This window comes from Gopherus evgoodei, chromosome 13 (genome assembly GCF_007399415.2).
Source record: "Gopherus evgoodei ecotype Sinaloan lineage chromosome 13, rGopEvg1_v1.p, whole genome shotgun sequence".
NCBI lineage: Eukaryota > Metazoa > Chordata > Testudines > Testudinidae > Gopherus > Gopherus evgoodei.
Window position 1 is genome coordinate 6533103 of NC_044334.1, and position 25237 is coordinate 6558339.

Consider the following 25237-nt stretch of genomic DNA (forward strand, 5'->3'; position numbering starts at 1 on the left):
CACGTGATCGGGGCTGTCATGTGATCGGCCGGGCCTGGCGGGGGATGGCGGCGCACCTGAGCTCGGGCCGCGTGAACCTGACGGCGTTGCGGGAGGCCGGGCGCAGGGAGCTGCGCGAGTTCCTGGACAAGTGCGCGGGCTCCAAGGTGAGGGGCCCGGCCAAGCGCCCCTCCCCCCGGCGGGACTGAGTTACTGCCTCTGGGACACCCCCCCCGGCTCCTCCCCATTAACTGCCCCCCCCCCCGTCCAGCTCCGAGACCCCTGGCAGCCGGGACTGCCCCCCCGCCTCTCCGACCTGCCCGGCTGCAGGGGCCGCCCCCTCTCCCTGCCCGGCTCCGAGACCCCTGGCTGCCGGGACTGCCCCCCCCGCCTCTCCGACCTGCCCGCTGCAGGGGCCGCCCCCTATCCCTGCCCGGCTCCGAGACCCCTGGCTGCCGGGACTGCCCCCCACCCCGCCTCTCCGACCTGCCCGCTGCAGGGGCCGCCCCCTATCCCTGCCCGGCTCCGAGACCCCTGGCTGCCGGGACTGCCTCTCCGACCTGCCCGGCTGCAGGGGCCGCCCCCTCTCCCTGCCCGGCTCCGAGACCCTGCTTTGCCTCCTCTCAATTTGCAGCTCTGACTCCACGACTCGCGGGGGTGTTTCTCCTGCTGGGGGGCGGGTGTCATGTCTCTCTGCTGGGCTGTAGTTTTGAGAACATTATGTGGTGCTCGGGTCTCTTTTTCCCCATCCTGATCTGCAGCTGTATTATCCTTCTGGGGCTCTTATCAGGAGATGGGGAACTGACTCCTTTTCTCATCCCGGTCCAGATCTGTAGTTCTGACAGCCTGCAAGGGGGTGGCCCTGCCCTGAGATGCCAAACGGGCATTCCTGGTCTGCAGATATTTTCCCAGATAAACAGCCTAGCAATAACCGTTGATACCCTGTCCAGGCCCTTCTATCTCAGCATCTCCAGGCACTTTAGACTTCCAGTAAATGCACCTTGTCTCATGGGCTCTAGACCTGAGCTAACCTCATCCAAACATCCCATATGGAAACGCATCCAAACTAAAATAAGGAACATTCCTTTCTCTGTCACTCAGTGTCACTCGCATTCACATAGGACTAACACTTAAATTCAGAGGAAGAGATGTTAGGAAAAGCCCAGCTGCTTCTTTGAAACCCTGTGCGTTCTAGGAACCCCTGGAGTAAAGAGCCTCAGGAGCCTGTTGCAACATCACTGCTCATGCCCACTCAAGGGTAGTAATAAATTATCCCAAAACACTTTGCAAACTCAGACTAGAAACTGAGCCATTTTGTAAGCCTGGCCCTGGTGCTGGGCTGTCCAGTGGTCAGAATGGGCCAAGCAAATGAGTCCTTGCCCTATAGGCCTCAAGTATAGTCAGAAAACAGTGCAGGGTGTGTGGTTGTGGCATCTTGACTGCTCTGCAGGCCAGATGAGTTTAGGAAGTTCTGGGAGAGAGTGGCAGGTGGAGTTAGTGGAGGACAGACAGGGAGAGGCAGAGGGAGGAGGTGGCCATGAGGGTAGAGTCAGGTAAGAGTGGAGTTGTGGTACGTGAAGAACAGGAGTTTAGTGAAACGCAGCCATGCTGGGGAGTGGCTGAAGAGGTCATGACAAATGATTACAAGAGCTTGGACTGCTGACTCCTGGCAGCTTCGCAGACTATGTCCATGCTGTGCACCATCATTAAAATGTAGCCACCTCTGTTGGATATGGCAGGCAGAGCCCAGCATGTCCCAGTCACTGCTCAAGAAGTTTTGCCTTTGATGTGTCTTCACTAGGGCAAGTAGAAAGCTCACTTAATGCTCTTACCAGGTGCCCCGCTAAAGTGGCTGACCATGACACTGGGTCAGGTTTTGTACTTGCACCTAGTCGAACTCCACCATCTTCAGGATAGTCAATGCAACTGCACCAAATTTTTCGCAGAGTCCAGCAACCCCAATTCTGTGTCATTTTCCCCTTTGCTGGGCTCACTGATGCAAAGGTGTATGGTTTCCCTAGTCAGTAAAAATCTCTTGGGAGGTTTAATTAGCATATTTGAAGCATGTTGGGCTCCTCCGATGAAAGAAACTAGAGATGAGCAAAGGGTTGTTGAAATTTACCCATTAATTCATTACTGTCTTTTAAAATTGGCACTACCTCGGTGAGCTTCTCAGGGCAGCTTACCTTCAAGAGGGTTTTCTTTCCTCCTTTTCTCAGTGGCTTTTTTTCTTCCTAGGCAATAGTGTGGGATGAGTACCTCACAGGACCCTTTGGATTAATTGCACAATACTCACTTTTAAAGGTAAGCCCTACATGGCATTCATGTTGTGCTTATTAATACTCAGACTCTCAAAAGGCTATTTGGACCCTCAGTCTCATAATGGCATCTAGAGACTGTTAGCACAATTTCTATAAATTGTCCTGGTTTTTGCCTTTCAAACCCTAATTCTTACTATCCAATGCTGTCACCATGGTTTACCAGTCTTAGATTGTTGCCTTATAGCAGAGAAATAAAAATGTGTTTCAAGAACAGACTCTGTCTTTTGGAATATCACTTACTGCTCTTCTGCCAACTCGCCTCCCACAGACCAGATGTGCAGAACCTCTGTCTTTAATGGTGGTGTGAGGCAGTAAACTTATAATTTACATAATCAGCATACGGAAATTGAAGATGAAATCCATGTTGCTATCCTTGGATAAGGCAGCACAGTAACAACTAGTGCATCAATTTCAGCTGATGCGTCCCTTTCTGAAACCAGTTTCCAAAAAAACAGGAGTTGAGTTGAATACCTTGATTGAATACCATTTTTGTCTCCTCATAGGAACATGAGGTGGAGAAGATGTTCACCCTCAAGGCGGGCCGTCTGCCCCCAGCCGATGTCAAGAATATTATTTTCTTGGTCAGGCCCAGACTAGAGTTAATGGATATAATTGCTGAAAATGTGCTCAGGTACAGTTAGTGTTTAAGTGGAAAGACAGCAGCTGCATCTCAGAGCTGTGGTGGTGCAGTGGGGTTAATGTTTTCTTTTCCCCCCTCTTCCGCCCCAGGTTCATACCAGATGTAAGTTATGAGTGAAATAAATTGGGCGGACTTCAGCCCACTCACTAATAATCTTTCACTTCAGTGTGAAACTGCTAAATAGCTTGGCATAAAAGGGATTAGAATCGGCCTATACATACAGCATCATTGAAATGCTGTCATTTCTGGGGTTGGAGGATGGGAAGCAGCTACATAGCAATAGGATGGAGAGGGAGAAATTTTTGGTTAAGGACACCAGGGAAAATCTCTACTTGTTTTTTGTTAAATTGCCCTGGAACCGTTCGTGTTCATCAGAGCAGATAGCTCTTGTTTGAAAGACCCACCCACAGTCAACTGCAAAAGTAAAGGCCAAGACAGCCCTGCTTGGGATTTGAACCTGTAGTTCTGGGCAGCATAAGTATTGCCGAGCTGCATAGCCCACAGACGGACTGCTTAACCATTGAGCCATCCCCTTCACCGTCAGGGTGTCGATTTGTACAAAATATTCCGAAATAAAAGGCTGTGAGTAGAGTTGCCTTTATTTATAAGGAACTAGAAAGTATCAGTCAGGAACTTTGTCTTGTTCCATTCAGTGCCCCTTTGTCTTCTGTATTGCTGATCTGAGTAACCAAGGTCAGTATATATTGTTACTATACTCATTCTTCTGACAACTTAAGCTGACTCTCTTCCAGTGAAGACAGAGTTCGCTCTCCGCTGAGGGACTTCCACATCTTGTTTGTGCCCCGTCGCAGCCTGTTGTGCGAGCAACGGCTGAAGGATCAGGGTGTTCTGGGATCCTTCATTCATAGAGAGCAGTACAGTTTGGACCTCATTCCATTTGATGGAGACTTGCTATCCATGGAGTCTGAAAGTGCATTTAAAGTAAGTGCTGATTTATGCCTTGAGGAAAAAGATACTTTGCATGTTTGTGTTGCATCCATCATCCAAGGATCTCAAAGCACTTTTCAGACCGATTAGCCACAGGACAGTGAAAGGAGTTACAGAGCAAATGTGGTCGGACTCTAGTAGAACTGTGGACTGGGAGTCCGAATTCCTGGGGTTTGTTTCTGAATGCCACGATGCACCCGAGGACTGATCACTTCACCAGGCTGTGCCAGCTTTCCCATCTGTATAATGGGATAATACTTGTGTGAACAGGATTTGTGAGGCTTAAATAACTAATCTTTATAAAGAACTTGAAGCTTCCTGTGTCAAATATGCTACAGAAAGGATAAATTGTAATTGTTAGGGTGTGTCACCCTAGAGCAGTGCAAAGATTTAACACTTCTCTTAAGATGTGCAACAGTGCTGTGTATATATCCTGCATTGCCAGCATATCACACGTGGTGCCATTAAGTCCGTGTGAGGCTTTCTTTAGCCATCTCCCCTTGTTAGTGTATTGAATCTAGCCCTGTGTGAGCAGCAGAGAGGATGTCAGGACATGATAAAACTTGCCAGCTTGGCGACACATTTTCTAATTGACCAAGTCACAGGAAAGAGATTTGTTGTTTCAGTTCTGTTACTCTGCTGCATTAAATTAGGAGCAACACATAGGCTAGAGACTTCTAAAATAACGGGTTTGATCTCATACCAGTTCCTGAATAGTCATTATTAACTCTAATCGCTCTGAGCAGATAAAGCCCCCAGGATGCCAAGTTGTGCTGCTTGTGAATCCAGCTCCCCTTGTTGCTGGCACAAATGAAAGTTGCTGCTTTGCAGTCCTGTTGCTGGACTGCCGGCTGGTGTGTCACAGCAGCAGTTTTTCCAGGAGGAGTAATCAGACTACTCATAGCTCCTGGCACCAGCTATAATCGTCCCCCTCCTCTTGAATTCTTCTCAAAGTTAAGGTCTCTCTCCTCTGTGGAGGAGGTTGCTGGGCTTAATCTCAGGGTCATTTTTTCTCACAAATTGAATTTTTGTTTGTTCTGTGCATGTCTCTAAACAACCAGCCTGCACTGCCATGCTGTATGTGGACTGTAAGGATGGTAAAATAGCATGGTGAGCTGTAACAATCACTTTCATGTTCTGACTCACTTTTTAAAGTGAGTTTAATGCTGGAAACATCCCTCATTGGCATTGCTGGAGATCACTGTCCTATTTAACCACAGAACATGTACCAGGGGGTGGGGGGGAAGATTCCTCGACCCTAACCACATGTGGAAGGGCTAGCTTAGTCTCCACAGTCCATTCACTCCTAGAACGTCGTCTGCGGGCTTGTATATACAAACAATTGGTGCAGGGCAAGCTGGGGAATAAATCTTCTGCACACTAGCTTTGAAAGTGGGGTAGATCAAAGCTCACTGGGGAACTGTTAGTGCATGGTAACAGGGTCCTTATGGACAGTTGGTGCGCAGCAGGTTAGTGTGGGGTAGATTTATACCCCAGCTTGTTGTGCACTCACTGTTCATACAAACCCTTCAGTCTGACAGCTAATGCTAACTGTAACGATGGTTTTGTGACCTGCATGCTTGTCCACTGGGGCCTGCACTGACGCACCAGATGGGATCCCAGTGCTCACTGAGCAGCCATTAGCAATAGCAAGTAATGACTTTGGATCCCTGGGCCAGATTTGAACTAGTGACCTGGAGGTGAAAGGCCCTGTATCCTTTCAGCAATCCCTCAAGTCATCCAGTTCAGCCAGGTTTTACTTTTAAGATGATCAGGCTAATTAAATATCCTCCGTTTCTGTAACTTTCCTTTCCCTGTCATTTAGGAGTGTTACTTGGAGAATGACCAGACAAGTCTGTACCAAGCAGCCAAGGGACTGATGACCTTACAGGCGCTCTATGGAACTATCCCACAGATCTTCGGGAAGGGGGATTGTGCACGGGTAAAACAAATTTAAAACATCTAAGACGATAAATCCTTTTTGCTTTTGGTAGTGGTTTGTTTTTGTAGCTGCTGCTAAGGCGTGTTGGGTTTATTGATACTGTGGGTCATGAGCTGCATTTTGCGGCTTGGGCTCCTGTCGGTTGAAACAATTCTCAGTCCATCTGTCACTCTCACGAGCTCCACACCCCTAAAGGAACGTATTTATAAGTATGTTCCCTACAGTTCTTTTTGCCTGCCCAAATGTCTTCTCCTCTTCCCCAGTGAAAGTCAGCTGGTTGCTGAGAGGCTGACACATGGTGGTGTTATGTGTGTCTGTATTTCACTGGAGTTTGGCCTGTTCACTTGGTTTTCATGAACACTATGGTTTTGGAATCCCAGCAATTTGTGGGTGAAGTTCTGCGGCCTGCAGTGTGCAGGTCAGACTAGATCACGATGGTCCCTTCAGACTTAAAGTCCACGAATCTAGGAGTAAGTTAGAGTTGATAAAGACCTACTTACCCCGACCAATGCATGAATGTTGTCTGCTGTACCTCTTTAGTGCTTTGCGTAATTTAATGTAAATATCCCGAGCAGTCGGGCTTGTGTGCCTTCCCGTGGGAGACTGTTCCATGGACAAATAGATTTCACTGTCAAGAAGATTCCTTGATATTTGACCTAACTTCATCCCTTTCTCCTAGTCAGACTCCTTTAACCACTCTAAATAATTCCCCTCCCACCTTGGAGTTAACCGACTGCTGATAGCTGAAGGGTTTATGTACCTTCATCTTTATTCATAACTTAGTCAAGTTACATGTGTCGCGTCCTTTTGCTCTCTCCCCATAATTCAGTCCCTTTTACCAGATCATTTTTGTTCTTATTCTCTGAACTCCGTGCAGTTCATAAATATCTCTTTTGGTAAGGAGGCATCTGGAACTGAATGCAGAGTTCTGGTTCTGTGACCATTGTGTCAGACTAAACTAGCAAGTTTTGTCATAGAATAGTTTGGTTTGTTTCTTAATGGTCTTTCCTCCATTTGTACCAGTTACATAGCTTGCCTCTCCTTCCATTCGCTTCTTATATATGCACTTTGTTCCCTGTCTTTGTACATGCATATGTCTCTAAAGCTGATTATCATAGCCACCCTTCATGGTCTGAGCCATAACGAACCAAATATTTTATTTCCAGCATGTGGCTAACATGATGATCAGGATGAAGCGAGAGTTCCCTGGAGGCCAGAACTCAATATTTCCCATCTTTGATACCCTCTTGTTGCTTGACCGCAATGTAGACCTGTTGTCGCCTCTAGCTACTCAGCTTACATATGAAGGCCTTATTGATGAAATATATGGAATTCAAAATAGTAAGTGCAGCTAAACGTGGACAGTGAAACTAGTGGAGTAGAATAAAATTCCTGAGTGCTAGAATAAAGTGCAGGTGCCCAGTGGAATTTGGGATGAAGTCGAGAATAATTTCGCTGAACCTGCAGAGGGGTGGCTGAGTTGCTTGATGTAATTAGAAACCCTGGTTTCAATCCCAGCAAGGTGACCTCAGTGCTTCATCCTGCCCAAGAAGATGAATTGAGCACAATGCTCTCTGCTACGTGAGAGTCCGTGGGATGTCAAGTGTACATAGACATTAGTAATCCCATGGCACTTTTCATGGCATCATGAAAACTGTAGGGCCAGAAGCTTGTGGAGCTGGTAACTTCCACCTAATGTATTGATGAGGGTGAGCAGATGGCATCTCTCTGGTACTGTATAGATCTCTATATAGGCCTCTTTGTTTACATATAGCTAGTAGGAATTTTTACCCTTTCAAATAAGAGGAAATCATCTTATATGTAGTAACATTTCTTCCAAGTTGCAGTATGCGTGTTTACACTAAGCTAGAGCTGCCTCTTGCTTGGGGAAAGATGTTGGTTGGTTGGTCAGTTTAAGTACTGGAGTTCGAGCTCTAATTTGTCATTTCTTTTCTTGCTGTGTTGGTAGCTTATGTGAAACTCCCTCCTGAAAAGTTTGCTCCTAAGAAACAGGGTGAGGGTGGCAAGGATCTCCCCACAGAACCGAAGAAGCTTCAGCTGAATTCTGCTGAGGAGCTGTATGCTGAAATTCGAGACAAGAACTTCAACGCTGTGGGGTCGGTGCTAAGCAAGAAAGCCAAAATCATATCTGCAGCCTTTGAGGTAAAAGACACATACACTGTTGTACCACCCAGTAGAACGTCATCTGAGCAGTCTGCTCCTCCTAGGTGAAGAGTTTGGGTCTGACCACTCTGCAGATTTGAGCATGAAACAAGGTTAAGATCCACTAATACCCCTTCCAATGCCTAACCTTAATATTACATGAATGTAGCCTTCGGCATTTTATTTCCCTAGTAGCTTTCAGTAAACTGATCACATGGGATTGTTACAGATTGTCCCATAGTTAGTGGTGGTTCAGATTCCAGGTTTTGGCTTGAGCTCATCTCCACTTTAAAACTCTTTTGGGTCTTAAAGTAGCTTAAGCATCTTAATAATGAGGCTTTAGATTAGTTTAACTTTATAGCACCACCCAGCATGCTAGGTGTTTCATGAAAATACCAGAAATAAAGACTTGTCCCTGCCCAAATGAGCTTACAATCTAAATCAGATTTAATATTTATATTATGCTTATTATCATAGTATTTGCACCCTCAAAATCTGGAGTGTGTTTATCCTCACAGCATCCTTGTGAAGTAGGAGAATGCTGTTATCCCCATTGTGCAGATGGGGAACTGAGCCAAAAAGAGTGAAATTCTGGCCCTACTGAAGTCGCTGATCAAACTTCCTTTGACTTCAGTGGCAACAGGATTTCACCCTAAGTGACTTGGGGAACGTCACAGTGACTTTTGGCAAGGTGCAATCTGAACCACTGCACTGCTGTGTCCCCGTAGCTCTCCAGCCTGGGATGCTTTTTATACTACTTTCCTGATGAACAGCAGCCTGTCCACACTTTGCTAACTCTGCCACCAGCAAGCAAAGTCACTCCCAGCTGAACATGACTGCTGTGCCCAACCATCCGTGAATTACACAGCCACATGTGCATATCCCTCAGCCCAAACCTTGTTCCCCAGACATGTCCGTCATGTACCCATGTAGCCCACTGGACAGGACATGCTCATAGATAGTTCATCACTCCAACAATGGGTAATGATTATGCACCAGGCTTGTTGACGTAAGTGAAGATTCCCAAGTAATTCAACAAAACACACTGGTTTAAATAAAACTGTAAAACAAGTTTATTAACTAGAGGAAGATAGATGACAAGTGATAAGACCTAGAAGTCAAAATTGGTTACAAAAGAAATAAAAGGATAAACACACAAGTTAATTCTTAAACTTTACCAAGGCTAATAGGCTTAAAAGGAAAAGATTTGTCTCACTATGTGCTGCAATACATTTCACAGGTTGGCCTGAGACCACCCCCCCCCGCTTTGTTCAGTTCTTTCAGAGTCATTGCTCTTGTCAGCAGAGAGGTGGAAAGGGAGGCTAGGGACACTTTTCTCCCCTTCTTATACCCCTAACCCTTTGTACTGAAAAAATCCTTGCTGAGTCATGGGGCCAGGCAGTTCCATTGCATATGTGAGATCCAAACTGTCCTTCAGATGAATTGTAAATTTCTTGTTTACAACTCCCCCACCACCACCACTGGAGAATGTCCCATTAAGCCGGTAATGGCTCCTTAGCACTTTGCTGGCGTGCCAGGGTGTCTTTGTCTCTGAGAAATTGGTTTGTGGATGTTACTGAAACATTTTGTGGTTCTGGGTAACAATCATATCGCAAAATTTCATAATTTTACGTGCCATGTTTGTTTCACACATTGCAACAGGATGAGGCATACTTCGTACAAAAGATATCCTAGCCATATCCAAGTGGTGAATACGGGTACAGGTGTCACAGTCGCGCAGAAAGTCAGAGACACAGCAGGGAATTGAATCTGAATGACTGGATCATCCTCCCTCTTTTAGGAAAACCAAAGAAATAGCAATTGGAGGAGTGGGGCACAAAACCAGTGGAGGGCTGGCTGGAGAATGGGAGGCGCTTATGCTAGTTTAAGGATTTCTTCAACTGCAAGCTCTTTGGGACTGAGCCATCTCTTTATGCTAGATTTTGTACACACAACAATGGGATCCTGACAGCTTCTAGCTGCTGCCACAGTCAAATATGCAATAATAAGAGTGTACAGGGCTAAGGACTAATAGACAGTAGTTGCCTTTTAGCGAATTGGCACCTATTACAGGTGTGCAGTTTACCAACAGTGAGACTCCAGTTGGCCTGTCAGCTGTTGCTCATTAGCTGTAGAATTGAACACTCTTCTTCCCTCCCTCTGCCCCCTGCTTTTAAAAGCAAATACACATGCAAAATGAGGAAACAAAAGAAGTCAAGCCATGCTTAACCATGTGACCTGCTGTGCTGACAGTGTGTTAATAGTTTTGTGTTCCTTCCCTCTGCTTTTAATCACTTCTGCCAATCTTAAGGCCAGTTAGATGGACCGTATATCAATCTAAATTGTGCATTCAGGTTTGACTTGCAGGAATAGACCCTTACTGGGGTATTTGTGTTGGAAGCTCCCAAAGATTAAAATACTTCATGCTGGAAGGGAGGAAAGACATGTGCGAGAATGTCAGACGTAATAGGTGATAATGAAACAGCAGTACTTTGGCAGCGAAGGGCTTGTCAATTGCAGACTTCATTATCGCTCTCCTGCCTGTACTTGCTCATTTGTATAGTTTACATTTTAGTCAAGATAACTTTTTAGAAAGCTTGCTTTTGTATTTGTTGTTGTGACAAGATGGGAATAGGTTGCCTGGGTGAAACACAAATGTCTGGATTTTTCTGACTGAGAATTCATAGATGTCTATGCTTCATCAGACGAAGTTTTCTAGATTGTTTGGGGCAGACTTTAACGATTGGGACTTATTTTAAAAGTTGTTTCAAAATAAATAGGTGGCTGTTCAGTTTTGGAATGAGGGAAAATGCTCTCTATTCCCCTCCCTCAGGGTGCACCAAACACTTCACACTTCTCTGACAGCTTTCATCTGAGAAGCTGAGAGCTTCACAAATGCTAGTTAAGTCTTACACCCTGCGAGAGAGGTGTGTGTTCTCCCTGTTTTGCAGGTGTGGAAACTGAAGCATGGTGAAGCTGGATAACATGCTTAACCGTCAGTCAGACAACTAGTTAGTGGCAGTACCAGCACCAGAATGCCCCATATTTCTGACCCAGTCCCTGCTTTAACCATTAAACCTGCTTCCTTACGCCATCTTGTCCAGCTCTCTAATGGGCGTGAAGTTTTGTACTCTCTACTACCTATTGATAGAATGTTGTAATATCTTTCAACCCGGGCTCCATCTTTGTGGTTTCCTTTGCCTCGTCTCTTTACAGCCCTTCAGGTGTAGCTTTTAAAATGTTTAAGGCAACACTTTGCAATTAGCAGATCCCTGAAATGTTGCATAAGATTTTCAGTCTCTTCTAAACCAGAACTAAGGCGGGAGAGAGCAGTGAGACATCTGCAATCTCTTTTTCTTTCTGCTTTCCCCAAGGATTCTCCTTATATTTGACAGAAATAACTATAAGAATTTAAGCTAATATTTTGCATGCTTGTCAAAAAGACCCACCCGAGTAAGTGGGTCAGAATTGTGTAACATTGATTTAATATCTACTGTATGTTACCTTATCCTCCTAGGGATTTAACTCCTTAGCGGCAGAGCAGCTACAGTGTCTGTGCTCTTGAAATAGTATGTCACAGTGACTGCATCTCAAGTCTAGTGACACTTAATGATAAGATCTTGAATCTCATCATACTACTAGATGTATTTGTGTGGAGGATCAGCAGCCACTCCTCTCATCTACCAAAGGAAATAAGACTTCACTTTTGTGGGCCTCAGACTCACTATCCCCATTTCACAGATAGGAATACTTTCCAGACTCAGAGGGCAATTGAGGCTTGCTTAACGAACATTTGAGAAGTGCTTTGGGATCCTTGGATGGAAGGCACAATAGGAGTGCAAGATGCTGTACTATTTTAATATAATTGCACAGAGAAACATGGTTAGCAGCCTCTGTTGTAAAATAAGATATCACTGTGATGCCAGTGGTGCTTTTCTCATGGTGCACTTACACAACAGCTTTATAAACTGATGAAACAACAGTTCTGTTCTAGGAAACAATATATCTTTGTAAATGCTGTCTGTCTGAAAGGTCAGATGTCACTGAAGGTAACTGATCAGTGTTGCAAAATTACAGTATTGTGTAATGAAGCTCACGACTTTCCATTTTTCTTAAAGCAATGAACATAGTACAGAACTAAGCAGACAAAAACACACCTTTTGATTAAATGATTTAGCAGACATTTATTATTGTAACGAATAAGCTCTAAAGTCTAATTGCTGTGTTTTTAGGAAAGACACCATGCTAAAACAGTTGGGGAGATCAAGCAGTTCGTTTCACAACTGCCACACATGCAAGCAGCAAGAAGTTCTCTAGCAAACCATACCTCGATTGCAGAGCTAATCAAAGACATTACTAGTAAGTACCCTTTTCAGTATTCCACCTACGGTTGATCTTGTGTTATGTCTTTGCTGATTTTCATAAAAAATTCAGACAGCAGGAGCAAAATACTGGCCTTATTTATACTTGGGCAACTCCGCTGATGCCACTTAACACAGATAAACTGGCCCTTATTTTTAAGTACCAATTTACTAATTTATTTAATTTTTTTTTTTAGCATCAGAAGATTTCTTCGATAATTTAACAGTGGAACAAGAGTTCATGTCAGGAATAGACACTGACAAGGTGGGTGGAGAGCAAGATCTTGCCTTTGTGATTTTTATCTTCCAGCTATAGTCTCCTGGAACACCTATCAGAAAGGTTGGTGGGGGTGTGTTAATACAGAGAAACCTAGACAATGGCTGACTCTTGAAAACTTTTAGTGTGTTCCTGGTGCCTTTTGGAGACGTTCTTTCCACGTAGGATGCAGTGGGCACAATTTAAGTAGGCTTTTTATAAGTGTGTCTTGGTCTGGTGAGTTGGACAAAAAGGGGCTTTGCCCCTTTAAGGGCTCCGTTATAACAGGGCCAAAAAGGAGGCAAGCTTTCAGCGATGGACAGGAAGGGCAGGCTCCAGTTGGTGCCATGCCAAGATTAGTGTATTGCCCTTCCTGCTGACTGGGAGAGGTATTTATACCCCACATAGCCAAGACAAGGGCCACATTATGAGGATCTGGCTGGAAACTCCCACCTACCTACCTATCAATGTACTTTGGATAGGACCAGGTTTGCTTTTGACAAACTGTGGCCATTACTCTAGTTGCCTCTTTTCTGGGGGGCTGGTAAGGAATTTCCCCTCACTGCTAGATTTTTTTTTCCCCCCCACCTTCCACACAGCTGATCAGAGGACCGAGGAGGTGGAATAGAGGGTTAGGTTATCATGTTGCAACTTATATGTAAAACTTGTAGCAGATGTCCAGTGCAGGTACTCACTATGGAAGGGATATGCATATCAGATCAATTGGATTGGGAAAGGATCAGAAGGAAAATATCCTTTTTATATGGAGATATACCTATCTCATAGAGCTGGAAGGGGCCTTGAAAGGCCATCGAGTCCACTCTCCTGCCTTCACAGCAGGACCAAGTACTATCCCTGAGATTTTTGCCCCAGATCCCAAAATGGCCCCCTCAAGGACTGAACTCTCAACCCTGGGTTTAGCAGGCCAATGCTCAAACCACTGAGCTATCCTTCCCCCATGGGAGCTGAGTATAGGGGGCTCCTACATCTGCATCAGCGGGGAGCCCATCCCCTCCTCCCTGCACTGTACAATTTGTCAGATTCTCCTAGACATTAAAGTGAATAAAGTTGCAACCTAATTAAACTGCGCCCGTGGCCTCCTTATCTGTCTGCTGGTATGGATGGGCAGTAGTTGCTGTGCTGCACTTTCCATCAGGCACAGGGAGACTAAGGTCACCATTACAATGCTTTGGTTCTGCTGCACATAGTGCAGCACGAGCAACTGTTGACACCGCTTCTGTGCTTTGACTTGCATAGTGCTCTAATAATATGGGGGTGGGTGGGGAGTCAAGGATCAGAGTTTGCAAAACACTTCCAGTGTATCAGATAGGATCATAGATATCAATTGTTAACACCATTTACAAAGCATGTTAATTGGAACAACCAATGCTACAAAGCTATTTTGCAAATATCTAAGCTGCTTATGTAGCTGCTGTGATCCCTTGCCATAGTGATGGACAAGGAGGTAAAAGCATCTTCCGAGAACATTATCTTTGCTTTGCCATTAAAAGCAAAACCAGAGCTTTTCTTTTCAGCTCTGTTAAAATCCTAACCTAGGTTTTTGGTTGACCGCTTGGATGTCTGTTTCTTTATAGGTCAACAATTACACTGAAGATTGCATTGCTCAAAAACATCCACTGATCAAGATATTAAGGCTAGTTTGCCTGCAGTCAGTGTGTAATAGTGGACTCAAGCAGAAGGTTTTGGACCATTATAAAAGAGAGATTCTCCAGGTCAGGCTAGAATTGTTTAACTAACAATGTGGATATTCCTTGCACATTAAGGCCCCAGTCTTGGAAAGATTTGCACACCATACATATCTGTTCTTACCTGTGTGATCCTATTGCATTAAATAGGACCGTTCACATGTGTAAAACTTCGCAAGATCAAGGCCTTCACGTGTTTAATCACTATCCTCTGGTTTTTTAATTTTTTAACAATGTGAAATATATTTACACATATTTAAAACATGCATATAAATTTGTTTTGGCCCACTGTCATGCTTTCTGTTGCATACTGCAAAAAGACATTTGTAAATGTTCATTTTAACTTTTACACATTCACTTGTTCCCCTATGAATTGTTTTGAAAACATGTCCCTAAAATCAGTGTTTAATTGAATTCACTATTTAAAATGTCTGTCATTGTCTTGCAAACCTTGATGGTGTCTTGTCTATAAATTTCAAACTTCATTAAGTTGTTTGGTTAGAGTCTAGTGTTAGAAATAAAATCAGGTGATTTTTAAGTACTTGCTCTTGACACATAAATGACAGTACTACATTAAAGGCAAAATCTTCATGTCACAGACTTACGGCTATGAACATATATTGACCTTAAACAATCTGGAAAAGGCTGGACTCTTAAAACTTCAGACAAGCAGTAGAAACAACTACCCAACAATCCGGAAAACCATGCGGCTATGGATGGATGATGTTAATGAACAGGTAAACTGAATACTTCTGTCAGTAGGCAGACCAGTGGGAAGATGGACACAGATGGGGGTGGGGACAGCTTGTACATTTGCATTATTTTAATATGCTGAAGTGTCACTCTTCAGTAGAAAACTCTACTGCTGTTCATTTCCCTCTCCTGCAGAATCCAAATGATATTTCATACGTGTACAGTGGTTATGCTCCATTAAGTGTGCGTCTGGCACAGCTGCTTGCTCGCCCAGGGTGGCGTAGCATAGAAGAAGTTTTAAAGATGCTCCCAGGACCCCACTTTGAAGAGAGGCAGCAGTTACCTACTGGCCTTCAAAAAAAGCGTAAGCTTCTTTGGAGTAACTTGATTGGTCTGGGACAGTTCTACTGTTAAATTCACTTAGAGTCTGATGTAGTGACTGACAGCATCCATTTGATTAGTAATTCTTGGTATATTCCCAACTTCAGTACAGTGAGCTGCCTTTGATCGTTGCCCTAAGGTGGTAGAAATAATTCCTAGCTCTGGTAATGTATTGGCCTTTTCATCAGTAAATCTCATAGTATTTGCAAAGGAGGTATTATCTCCATTTTACAATAGGGAAACTGAGCCACAGAGAGGTAGTGACTTGCCTACGGTCGCTGGCAGAGCCAGAAATAAACCCTATTCAGTGCTCTATCCACAGCTCCCTAGCACTTCAGTAATTTGACTGACATCTGTGCTTCAGTTTGGCCCTAGGGTAAATTCAGAATAAAACTGTCCTTTCCATACCAATCCCGTTTGTAACTCTCTCTCTAAATGTTCAGGTCAACAGGGAGAAAACAGAGTAACTTTGGTGTTCTTTCTGGGAGGCGTGACGTATGCTGAAATTGCTGCACTGAGGTTTCTTTCTCAGATGGAAGACGGAGGCACAGAATATGTCATTGCCACCACTAAACTAATCAATGGCACAAACTGGATCAAATCCCTGATGGAGAAACTGGAGCCCCCACCTTTTTAGAAGCTATGTCAAGATCCAGTAAAAGGCTTCAGGCTGGCATGGGGCCTTCAGAAATGACTGCAGCTAGAGAACATGAAATCATGTTTGCACCAGTGCATGCAGTGGCTGCACTCTGCTCTCTGTTCTGTTCCTGCTACATACAGAACTTCCCTAATAATTGCGTGACTCTGACAGAGAGAGGAAGGAGGAAATAAAAATAAGTATTAGAGCTGTTCCTGTCTGAACTATACAATCATAGAACTTAGCCTAGCAACAAATGTGCCTTTGTCAGATCTGTCCCACTGACAATTTTTCTAGTGTCTTTTAAATCACCAAAGCTCTGCGAATCTTCACCCTCAACCAAGGGAGACTATCCCATAATCGAATTGATCTCCAGGCCAGGAAGTCTTTCCTGCTGCCTTTAGTTCTCCCTTTCTTAATGTCTTGCTATTATTCCTACTCTCACCGCTTTCCTCTAGCTTTGGGAAGCAGGCATGGATGTAAGTCACCCTTGCGGCTGCTGTCAATACTTGTAACTTTCCTCTCTCTTCAGTATCTGTTGAAGGGTGGGGGCTCAGCAATAAAGGTAGTGCAGCTGTGCTTGGTTCTATGGGAGGGGGAGAGATAGACACGATCTGTTATGACTATTCCCACTACAACCTCATTTGCTGTCTATCCACCTTTATCACAGGGGGTTGGAACCCCTCAAGAGGTTGTGAGGTTATTACAAGGGGACATGAGGTGTCAACCTTCACCCCAAACCCTGCTTTGCCTTCAGCATTTATAATGGTGTTAAATATATAAAGTGTTTTGTAAGGGGGGGACACACTCAGAGGCTAGCTATGGGAAAGGGGTCACCAGTAGAAAAAGGTTTGAGAGCTACTGCTTTACAGGGAATGATACTCTCTGGTTTCTTTCATCCAGTGCATAGGTCCCTTTCCCTAGCTATTGCAGTAGCTTGCACTGTACAAGCTGAAGCTGTTTTTTCTGGCTATGTCACTGATGACCTGCTAGGATTAAACAGCTGGGTTTGTAAACTACTAATAAAAACACAGGGAGAGCTTCAGGGGTAGAAGCCACTTACATTCCTCAAATACAGCCTCTTTTTCCCTTTAGTTTGTCCTTACGTTCAAGGTTCCAAAAAGGTCACTATTACCTGAAGAGCCATTGCATGCCCAGAGCAATGTATGTAAATCCTCAGTAAATAATGACAAAGGGGCTGCTGGAAGCCTCCAGCCCGTGAGCAGTAAAGGAGAAAAATATACACCATCGTTGTATGCAATGATTCTGTACTGTCTAGGACTGTATATCTGCTTAAACAACAGAAAAGGTTAGAGGCCAGCTGGTGCTTACACTACAGCTTCATTTGTTACCTCCGAACCACCAATGATTGATTAACAAGGAGAAGCTGACAAACTCATGCTCCTTTAGAGCCCTTGTAATGGACTAGGCCAGGGGTTCTCACAATAAAATTTTTGGTGGCCTCAAAGCAAAGCCACCAACTCCTGCTGGTGGCCACACTGACAAATTTTTCCTAAACTATTTAATTAAGGTGATTTATTTTTCCTAAACAGGCACAGGCACATACACATATCCAAATCATTGTAATGCACTGAATCTTTTTGCAGACTCAATAGTAAAAATAACATAGTTGTTGCTATTCTTTACCGGCCCTAAACAGAATAGAAACACAATAAGGTGCGCTGCAGGTTCTTGGCTTTTTTGTTTGCTTTTTTAAAAAGACTTGCTAGCTATCAAGTCTGCTGCTGTGAAAAGTGTTATTAACCAACATACCAATGTCACTTTTCACAGCAGCAGACTTAACTCAGGCCTGGCAAGCTTGGGGACAAATTAAGCCTCAGATGGGGAGGTCAGCAGGGGGCAAGTGCTGGACTAGGGGGTGGATGGGACATGATGGGCCAGCAGGGCTGATAGGGATGTGAGCCCCACAGCTAGGGGTTAGAGCCCCATGGCAAGAGCCTGCTGCCCTGGAGCTGGACCCTAACCCTACCATCCCCAGCAGTGGTAGGCAACCTGCACGTAGCCCATCAGGGCAATCTGCTGCTGGGCCGTGAGACCATCTGAGCTGGATTCCATTCTGCCTCGTGCATCATTGCCAGAGCTGGCTACTCTACTTCAACTCTGTGAAAGGGCTGCATTGTCTGAGGGAGGACTAGGGCCACTGGAAGCTGTGCCTGCAGACGGTCAGTGTAAACCAACGGCCTTGCAGCCTGCCAGGGGATTAGCCTGAGGGGCCATAGGCAGGCCGCAGGTTGCCCACCACTGGTCCCCAGGAAGGTGGGGAACTCACTAGCTGTCTCCTCCAGCATTTGTCTCTCCAGAGGGGATCAGGGTCCAACCCCTGCTGATGGCCCTGTGAGAGGGATCACTGCTTTGCGCCCCCCCCCCCCCCACATCACTGCCCAGGAGGCTGTGACCACAAGACAAGCCCATAGTGGCCGCACTAGGCATCGAAGTGCTGAGTATCATCAGCCCCTATTTCAAGCCGAGAGGTGCTTGACAGCCACTGAGTTTAGGGGAGCTGGATTAATTACTCTCAGATATTCACCAAGCGTCCCTGAATTCATAATGAGCTGTAGTCCAGTGTTACTAATGCAGCTGGAGGTCACGTTCAAACCACTCTAAAATGTTTGTCTCTTAAGAAAGAAAATCCAGGTGTTTTTTTTTCAAGCTCACCATCATACGCAGCTAGATTTCCTGCTGCTTTAACTGGAAAAATAGCAGAACATTTTACTGGAAATTCATTCAGATTTGGAGTAATTGTAATAGCTTGGGCCCAGAAACCTGGGCAAACATGCAGCACTTTAGACCAGACAGTCCCACCAGGTACTGAGCACATTTGCTTGACACTGCAAAGAACTTTAACCATGTACTTAGTCTCATTGATTTCAGTGGTACCACAACCTGTGCCTAAAATTAGGTACATGCCTGCGTGCTTTGCTGGAGATGGCACCTTGCAGGCTCAAACCCAGGATGTGGTCCAGTTCAAGAGAGGGGAGGCTCTTGCCCTTTGAAAGAGCGGGCTGGTAAATAAACCTTGTAAAATAAATATCAGAAGACTGTTTAAAATCAACCTCGCTTAACTCTTCTGAAAATTCCAAACTATTAAAATGAACAAAAACCAGGAGACATTTTCAGAAGAAACTCTCGCCTTAACAAACGTCTCCTGCTTTAGAATTCACCCTCTTTCGTGGGGCATATAACCTGTCCCCAACCCCATAGTTATAGACTTGTTAATCCTTTAAGTAGTCTTGTTGCATTGGGATCTAATCACAAACCTCTTTTAGATGAACATTCTATGTTCTGCTACATTTGCTTATTTTAAATTGAAGTTCAGTGAACATTTTTGAAACAAACCCTAATATTTAACCAAATCCTCCCTTTAGTGCATGTATTCTTCAGGCAGAAACAGAAGACTTTACTAAGGGAAGGTTTATACTACAGCTGGGATCAACACTCTGAGATCAATCCACCGGCGGTCGATTTAGCAGGTCTAGTAAAGACCCACCAAATTGAATGCAGATTGCTCTGACCCCGTCCGTACGCTACCCCTGACGAGAATAGTCAGGTAAGTCAATGGGAGATTTTTCTCCCGTCAGCCCCCCGGGGTGGAGACCCCAAGGTAACTCGACCTATGGTACGTTGACTCCAGCTACGTTATTCACGTAGCTTGACTACTGCGGTAAGTTGAGATACGTGAATAATGTAGCTGGAGTCAACGTACCGTAGGTTAAGTTACCATGGGGTCTACACCGCTGGGGGCTAACGGGAGAAAAATCTGTGAAACTGCTTAGCTAATATCTAAGCTATGTCTACACTACCGCAGTAAGTTGACCTACTTTATGCAACTCCAGCTACATCAATAATGTAGCTGGAGTCGATGTACCTTAGGTCGAGTTACCATGGGGTCTACAGCACAGGGAGCAGATGGGAGAAAATCTCCCATTGACTTACCTTACTCTTCTCGTCGGGGGTAGAGTAGAGGGTCGACTGGAGAGCGATCTGCAGTCAATTTGGTGGCTCTTTACTAGACCCACTAAATCGACCACCAGTGGATCAATCTCAGAGCGTCAATCCCGGCTGTACTGTAGACCTGCCCCTAGCTTTCTACCATACTAGTAATATTGTTAGCGGGGCTGCTAACTGTTACATTTCGGTATCAATATGGTATACTTCTATTTAACATTTTTATTTCTTTGGTAAGTATTTAATTTAAAGGAACATTTAACTTTTTTAAGTATGTAAACAAAACTGAATGGGAAACTTATCACTTGATTGTTCTTACCTTAGGTATGCGTGAGCTCCCCAACAATAAAGCAGCTGTCACACTGACGCCTTATATCTTATTATAGAATAGTGGGCTGATTTCCCAAATTATTGGAATCAATACTCAGCACCTTTGAAGATCAAGCCATAACGAATTACATATTGCACCACTGCAGAGTTCTTTGCCTTACACTTTTAACCATATACAAACACATTTATAGTTTATACGCAAATATACTAGCAAAGATAAAGTGACAACAATGAGTTTAGGTTTAGTGTTTAAAAACAAATCCAATTGCCAGTCCCTCAGCAGACTTCCATCATTTTATTATTTAAATAGATTTTTCTTTAATTTGGACATAGATTTTTCTCCTGTAACACTGCATCATTTTGATACTGCCTGAGACTGAGAGAACAAAACTGAGGAGAGAAAAGAGGAAAACCGCCTAATCTGGTTTTACTAGCCAAGCTAAGTGAAATGTAAAAGGTAATAGCATAAATAGTTAAGCAAGAAGTGCTGGATTATTTACCTTTTTCATTTGTACTAAGTTGTTAGTAACTGGACTTGAAATAATTTTAACTTGCACAGCAAATTACACTTAATCTTTGGCCAGAAAGAGCAGTGTGTGTCAGCACAGCATTTCTGAATGGACATCACAACTAGCAGCTAGATTGACAGTGACACAGACCCATCAGGTACAGGGTCTCTTCCAAGAAATAACAAGAAACAAAGCCCGGAGTTGACCAAATCTCCTGGGGAGCAATTACTACTTAACAAGCTTCCTGAGCTTGTTTATGTTCCCTCCTAGCTAAGGTCTTTCTGACCACAGGGTAATAATTTGATAATAAGAGATCCTGATTAAATTAAGAGGCCATTTGCTAGAGCATAATGTCTCAGTAGGTAAGAGATTTGATTTGCAGTAGATGCTCTTGCTTCTCAGTGCTGCATATATGTCTGGTTGTTTAAAAGCCAGACCAAATAACCTTTACCTTTTAAATAGGATTATTAGTAACCAATTCACTGAGACTAGACTGACATCTTGACATTTTTTCTGTCACTTAAAAAAACCCAAACAGTCACTCTCCCGGAAGCAGAGATTCTGTGGTGTGGATATGTGACATATAGTATGTACAGATCTGGACTGGTGATAGTGCAGAGGTAAGCCTACCTTCATCCATCACGTTCAATAACAGGGCCTAACTAGATCTACAGGCATCCATCTGGTCGTGTCCTGTTGATCTTAAGAGATTCCCCAGTTCCACTCCAGTATCATCCTCCTCCTTCTTTAATGGTCCCTCTGTAAGAACAAGGCTGTTAAGAGCAGAAAATTATACAAAAAGCAGAATATGCACAATAAAGTCTCCAGAAACATAGGAAACTGTCTGGTGAAACAAGAGGAAAGAGATGAGCCTAAGATCTGATGTAGAAAAAATAAAGGATATTTACAAAAACACAGTGTTAGATGACATAACAGGGAGACGGGGAGTTTAACCCATTTAAAAATATACAATATATTGTTCACATCAAAAATCTCCCTAGGATTTATGGCAATGCCAATGGTTGGATTGTTCTGTACTGTTATGCTGTCAGCACAGAGAAAGCAAAGGGTCTATGTCATATATAATAATTGGTCTCTGACCACACCTAGTCCATTAGTACTGGTGCAGGCTGTAAATACAACCTCATTACTTCTGACTCTTCGGATTAGCAGACGAGAAGGGGATCAAACTACAGCACCAACCTTTTAGAAGCCAGAAATTCAAGAGAAAGCTGCAGAACAAAAGCAGATAAAACCAGAAACTTTAAGAAGTAAATACAGTCATCTAGCCCACGGTAAGCAGTTTATTTAGCTCTTTGTCAACATAGATTTTGTTCTATAATGAGAATGATGTAAAACATTGGTTAGTAAATAACTTCCATACTCTGAAAAACTACATCTAACAGATTTTTTGTAGATTGCAGTATTTTCCATAACACATTAATACACCTGAGCATAGGCGGAGTGTGGGGAGTTTTAAAAAAAAACATTAAAACAAAATATATGTTTTTTAAAGCTGCTGTTTAGATTTAACTTCATGTTTCTAATTAATCACTCTTTCGTTAAGTGGTAGGATGGAATTCAGTTTGCTCCAACTGGAGGTATACCATTTGGAAGAAAAATGATCCTTTTTGGTTAGTATTATCCTAAACCTAGTTTCATTTTCCTTTTGGTCATGCATACAAAGGTACAAATATTTTTGCTCTGGTAATTTTCTGATCAAGGGTCAATGAACATGCAACTGGAGCTGGGGACAGGATTCCTTACATATCTGTCCTTACATCTTAAAAGCCTAAGTACCAAACAGCTATTGCAATTATGTTGAGATTTGACACAAAGTTCACTAACTGGTGGCAACTGACTGGGCAATGCACAAATATATATTTAACTGGGAAGGAAAGACGTTTAAAACATCTTATCCCTTCCCCTTTAATAAAAGGTTATTTTAACAGAAGTTATGAAGCTTTCAGATAAATCAATTTATCTTTAATCCCAAATCTTCCCCTGATCCGAAACAAAAAGCCTGCTCTGTGCCTGTCTGTCCATTAGAAGCAATTATAACATTAAATATTAACAGTGGCTTCTCTGGAGAAATTGACCACTTTGATTAGAACTTTTTGTTGGTACTAATGCACCACTGGCAAATGCTCTAAATACAAAGCTCGCCAGCCACATATCAATTGACGGAAGGGAATAATTCCAGGAACTGACTGGGACCTCAAATGCCTGCCCCTTCCCTAGTCCACGCACACATATTTTTAACCTTGCTTGGTTCTTTCCTTCTCTCACCCCACCCCAATCTTAACCTGATTTGTGATCAGCTCCTGCAGCCCCTTTCAGCACTACACATCCTGAAAACTCTGAAAAAGACTTTCCAAATACACAACCACTGTCCCGGCCTGACACTCTCCCTTGGCAATTAAAAAGCTTCTAACAAACCATAGTGTCTGCAGATTTTGTTTATACACCACCACCAGAAGCTCTGAATCCAGACTATTCTACATGCAATTAGCAGGCTCTCCCTCAGCTCTGCAACTGCCTGCTCAGAATGGCTCATCCTCCCCTTTATTTCTCTTCCTTTCAGATCAGGAGACTTTAGTGGGGAGCAGAGTGTGAGACAACCACAGAAATCCCATCTGGCTTGTGGTGCTTGGACGAACCATGCAGGAGTCCTTTGCTGTCCACTTCCTGAAAGTGCTGAAGGAGCTCCTGGCCTTTGTGCTGTTCAGTTACACGGTGCTGATTGGGGCACTGCTCCTGGCTGGCTGGACAACTTATTTTTTGGTGCTTAAGTGACAGTCCCCCTCTAACTTCTCTGGCCACAGACTAGTCCAGAATGTGCAGCAGTAACCACCAAGTACCCTGCAACTGGCGTCTGCTCAACAAATAGTATGTCAGTTCCTTTTGGCTCCACAAACTTTGCAAGTCTTTGTTTTATTATTGGCTAAATACAATCTTATTTTCTTATGTAAATCAAAAAAATTATTAAAAAACACCTTGATGACCCCCAGTGGCTCTTCCAGACTCAATCTTTGGGATCAACTCTGCCCCATGCCTGAAGGATCAGAAAGATTGCTGCCAATTTTGTCTTCTGATCAATCTGCTCCTCTTTGACATCACTCCTGAGAATAGCAGCTTGTTGAGGGTGGCAATGAAAGGGAGGGAGAAAGCCCAGAAGTGGTGCAGAACCATTAGAGTGTGAGCTGGCTTCTGAGCAATCAAGTCCAGACATGTCTGCTTCAATCAGCCTTGTTATGGAGATGAAGGCAGAGAGATGCTTAACTTTTTATTTCTGATCCTCTTATTCAGTTCTGGACGTGCTTCCCTCAAATCAGCATAACCCACATGTCTCCTCTCTTTTTGTTTCCACATTTTTATCTGATGGTGTCCAGTTTGGGGTTAAGTTTCCCAGCCTTTCCCACCAGACTGTGATATTAGCATATTTGGAAGAGTTGAAACCAGCAAGGCAAGAGTTTTACTGGAACCATGCTGTACAAGAAAGCACTCAAAATATCCTGTGCAACTAACCTGTTCCCAGGAGAGAGGGAATAAAATGATCTGCTAGGATTTTCTGTAATTTCTATAAAAGCAGCAAAGAATCCTGTGGCACCTTATAGACTAACAGACGTTTTGGAGCATGAGCTTTCGTGGGCTTGCATCCGACAAAGTGGGTATTCACCCACGAAAGCTCATGCACCAAAACATCTGTTAGTCAATAAGGTGCCACAGGATTCTTTGCTGCTTTTACAGATCCAGACTAACATGGCAACCCCTCTGATACTTGTAATTTCTATGGGTCAGAACCATTCATCTTAAAATAGTGGTAAGTCTAAACAGCGGTAACTGGTAAATCAGCATAGCTCCATTGAAGTCAGTATAAATCAACCCTAAATCTCAAACATGCTGAATTGATTTCTTATGCTTTTATTTAAGAAAACAGAAGTGTAAAAAGGACAAGTGTCCATGGGAGTTTGTTCAAATAATTCTGTGATTTTTAGAAAGAAAAACCAAACCTCTCTTTTAACTTCCATGACCTACATGGCATGTTTCCAACATCTAACATAAACACTTTAATAATTGCAAACTACTGGGTTGAAAATGACCCTACAGAATGGTTAAAAATATGTATGACAAGTAAAATGTGAGCAACTACATGGTGTTCTTCTGGATACCGAAGTTTACACCAATTGCAATGTTACAACAAAACACAGATGTTGTTTCAACATCATGGTCTCAGGCCTGCAAAGGCTTAGATGTTTTACACTGTGAATAGACCCACTGACTTCAAAGGGAGTCTGAGACTAGTCACGGTGCATAAACTTTAGCATGTACATAAGTCTGCAGGATCAGGGTCCTAGTGCGCAAGTGATTCTCTCTTGGTTTGTGTCACAAGGCAGTCCACTGA

The 25237-nt window shown here is 43.7% G+C and overlaps 1 protein-coding gene and 1 long non-coding RNA gene across 3 annotated transcripts; both read left to right on the plus strand.

The window, feature by feature from the left end:
* The first annotated feature begins 10 nt into the window (after nt 1-10).
* On the plus strand, nt 11-16235 carry VPS33A (VPS33A core subunit of CORVET and HOPS complexes). The gene is made up of 13 exons (XM_030583058.1): nt 11-146; nt 2218-2283; nt 2804-2931; nt 3693-3882; nt 5714-5830; nt 6997-7171; nt 7800-7993; nt 12226-12352; nt 12552-12619; nt 14206-14343; nt 14916-15053; nt 15205-15373; nt 15834-16235. Exons 1-13 carry the CDS (start codon nt 45-47, stop codon nt 16025-16027), a joined length of 1806 nt encoding a protein of 601 aa, XP_030438918.1. The 5' UTR covers nt 11-44; the 3' UTR covers nt 16028-16235.
* A 4173-nt stretch (nt 16236-20408) lies between these two features.
* LOC115660996 lies at nt 20409-24469 on the plus strand. Of its 2 annotated transcripts, XR_004002990.1 has the most exons (4): nt 20409-20780; nt 21371-22127; nt 22400-22466; nt 23417-24469. It is a non-coding gene; the product is annotated as an uncharacterized LOC115660996 (long non-coding RNA). The 2 variants fall into 2 exon arrangements; XR_004002989.1 differs by having other exon boundaries at nt 20409-22127.
* The last annotated feature ends 768 nt before the right edge of the window (nt 24470-25237 follow it).

Excerpts from the sequence above, each read along its gene's own strand:
- VPS33A (XM_030583058.1), top strand. The coding sequence starts at position 45 with ATGGCGGCGCACCTGAGCTCGGGCCGCGTGAACCTGACGGCGTTGCGG. Across the intron at positions 3,883-5,713 it reads AGTCTGAAAGTGCATTTAAA|GAGTGTTACTTGGAGAATGA; the intron begins GTAAGTGCTGAT and ends CCTGTCATTTAG. Across the intron at positions 7,994-12,225 it reads TCATATCTGCAGCCTTTGAG|GAAAGACACCATGCTAAAAC; the intron begins GTAAAAGACACA and ends CTGTGTTTTTAG.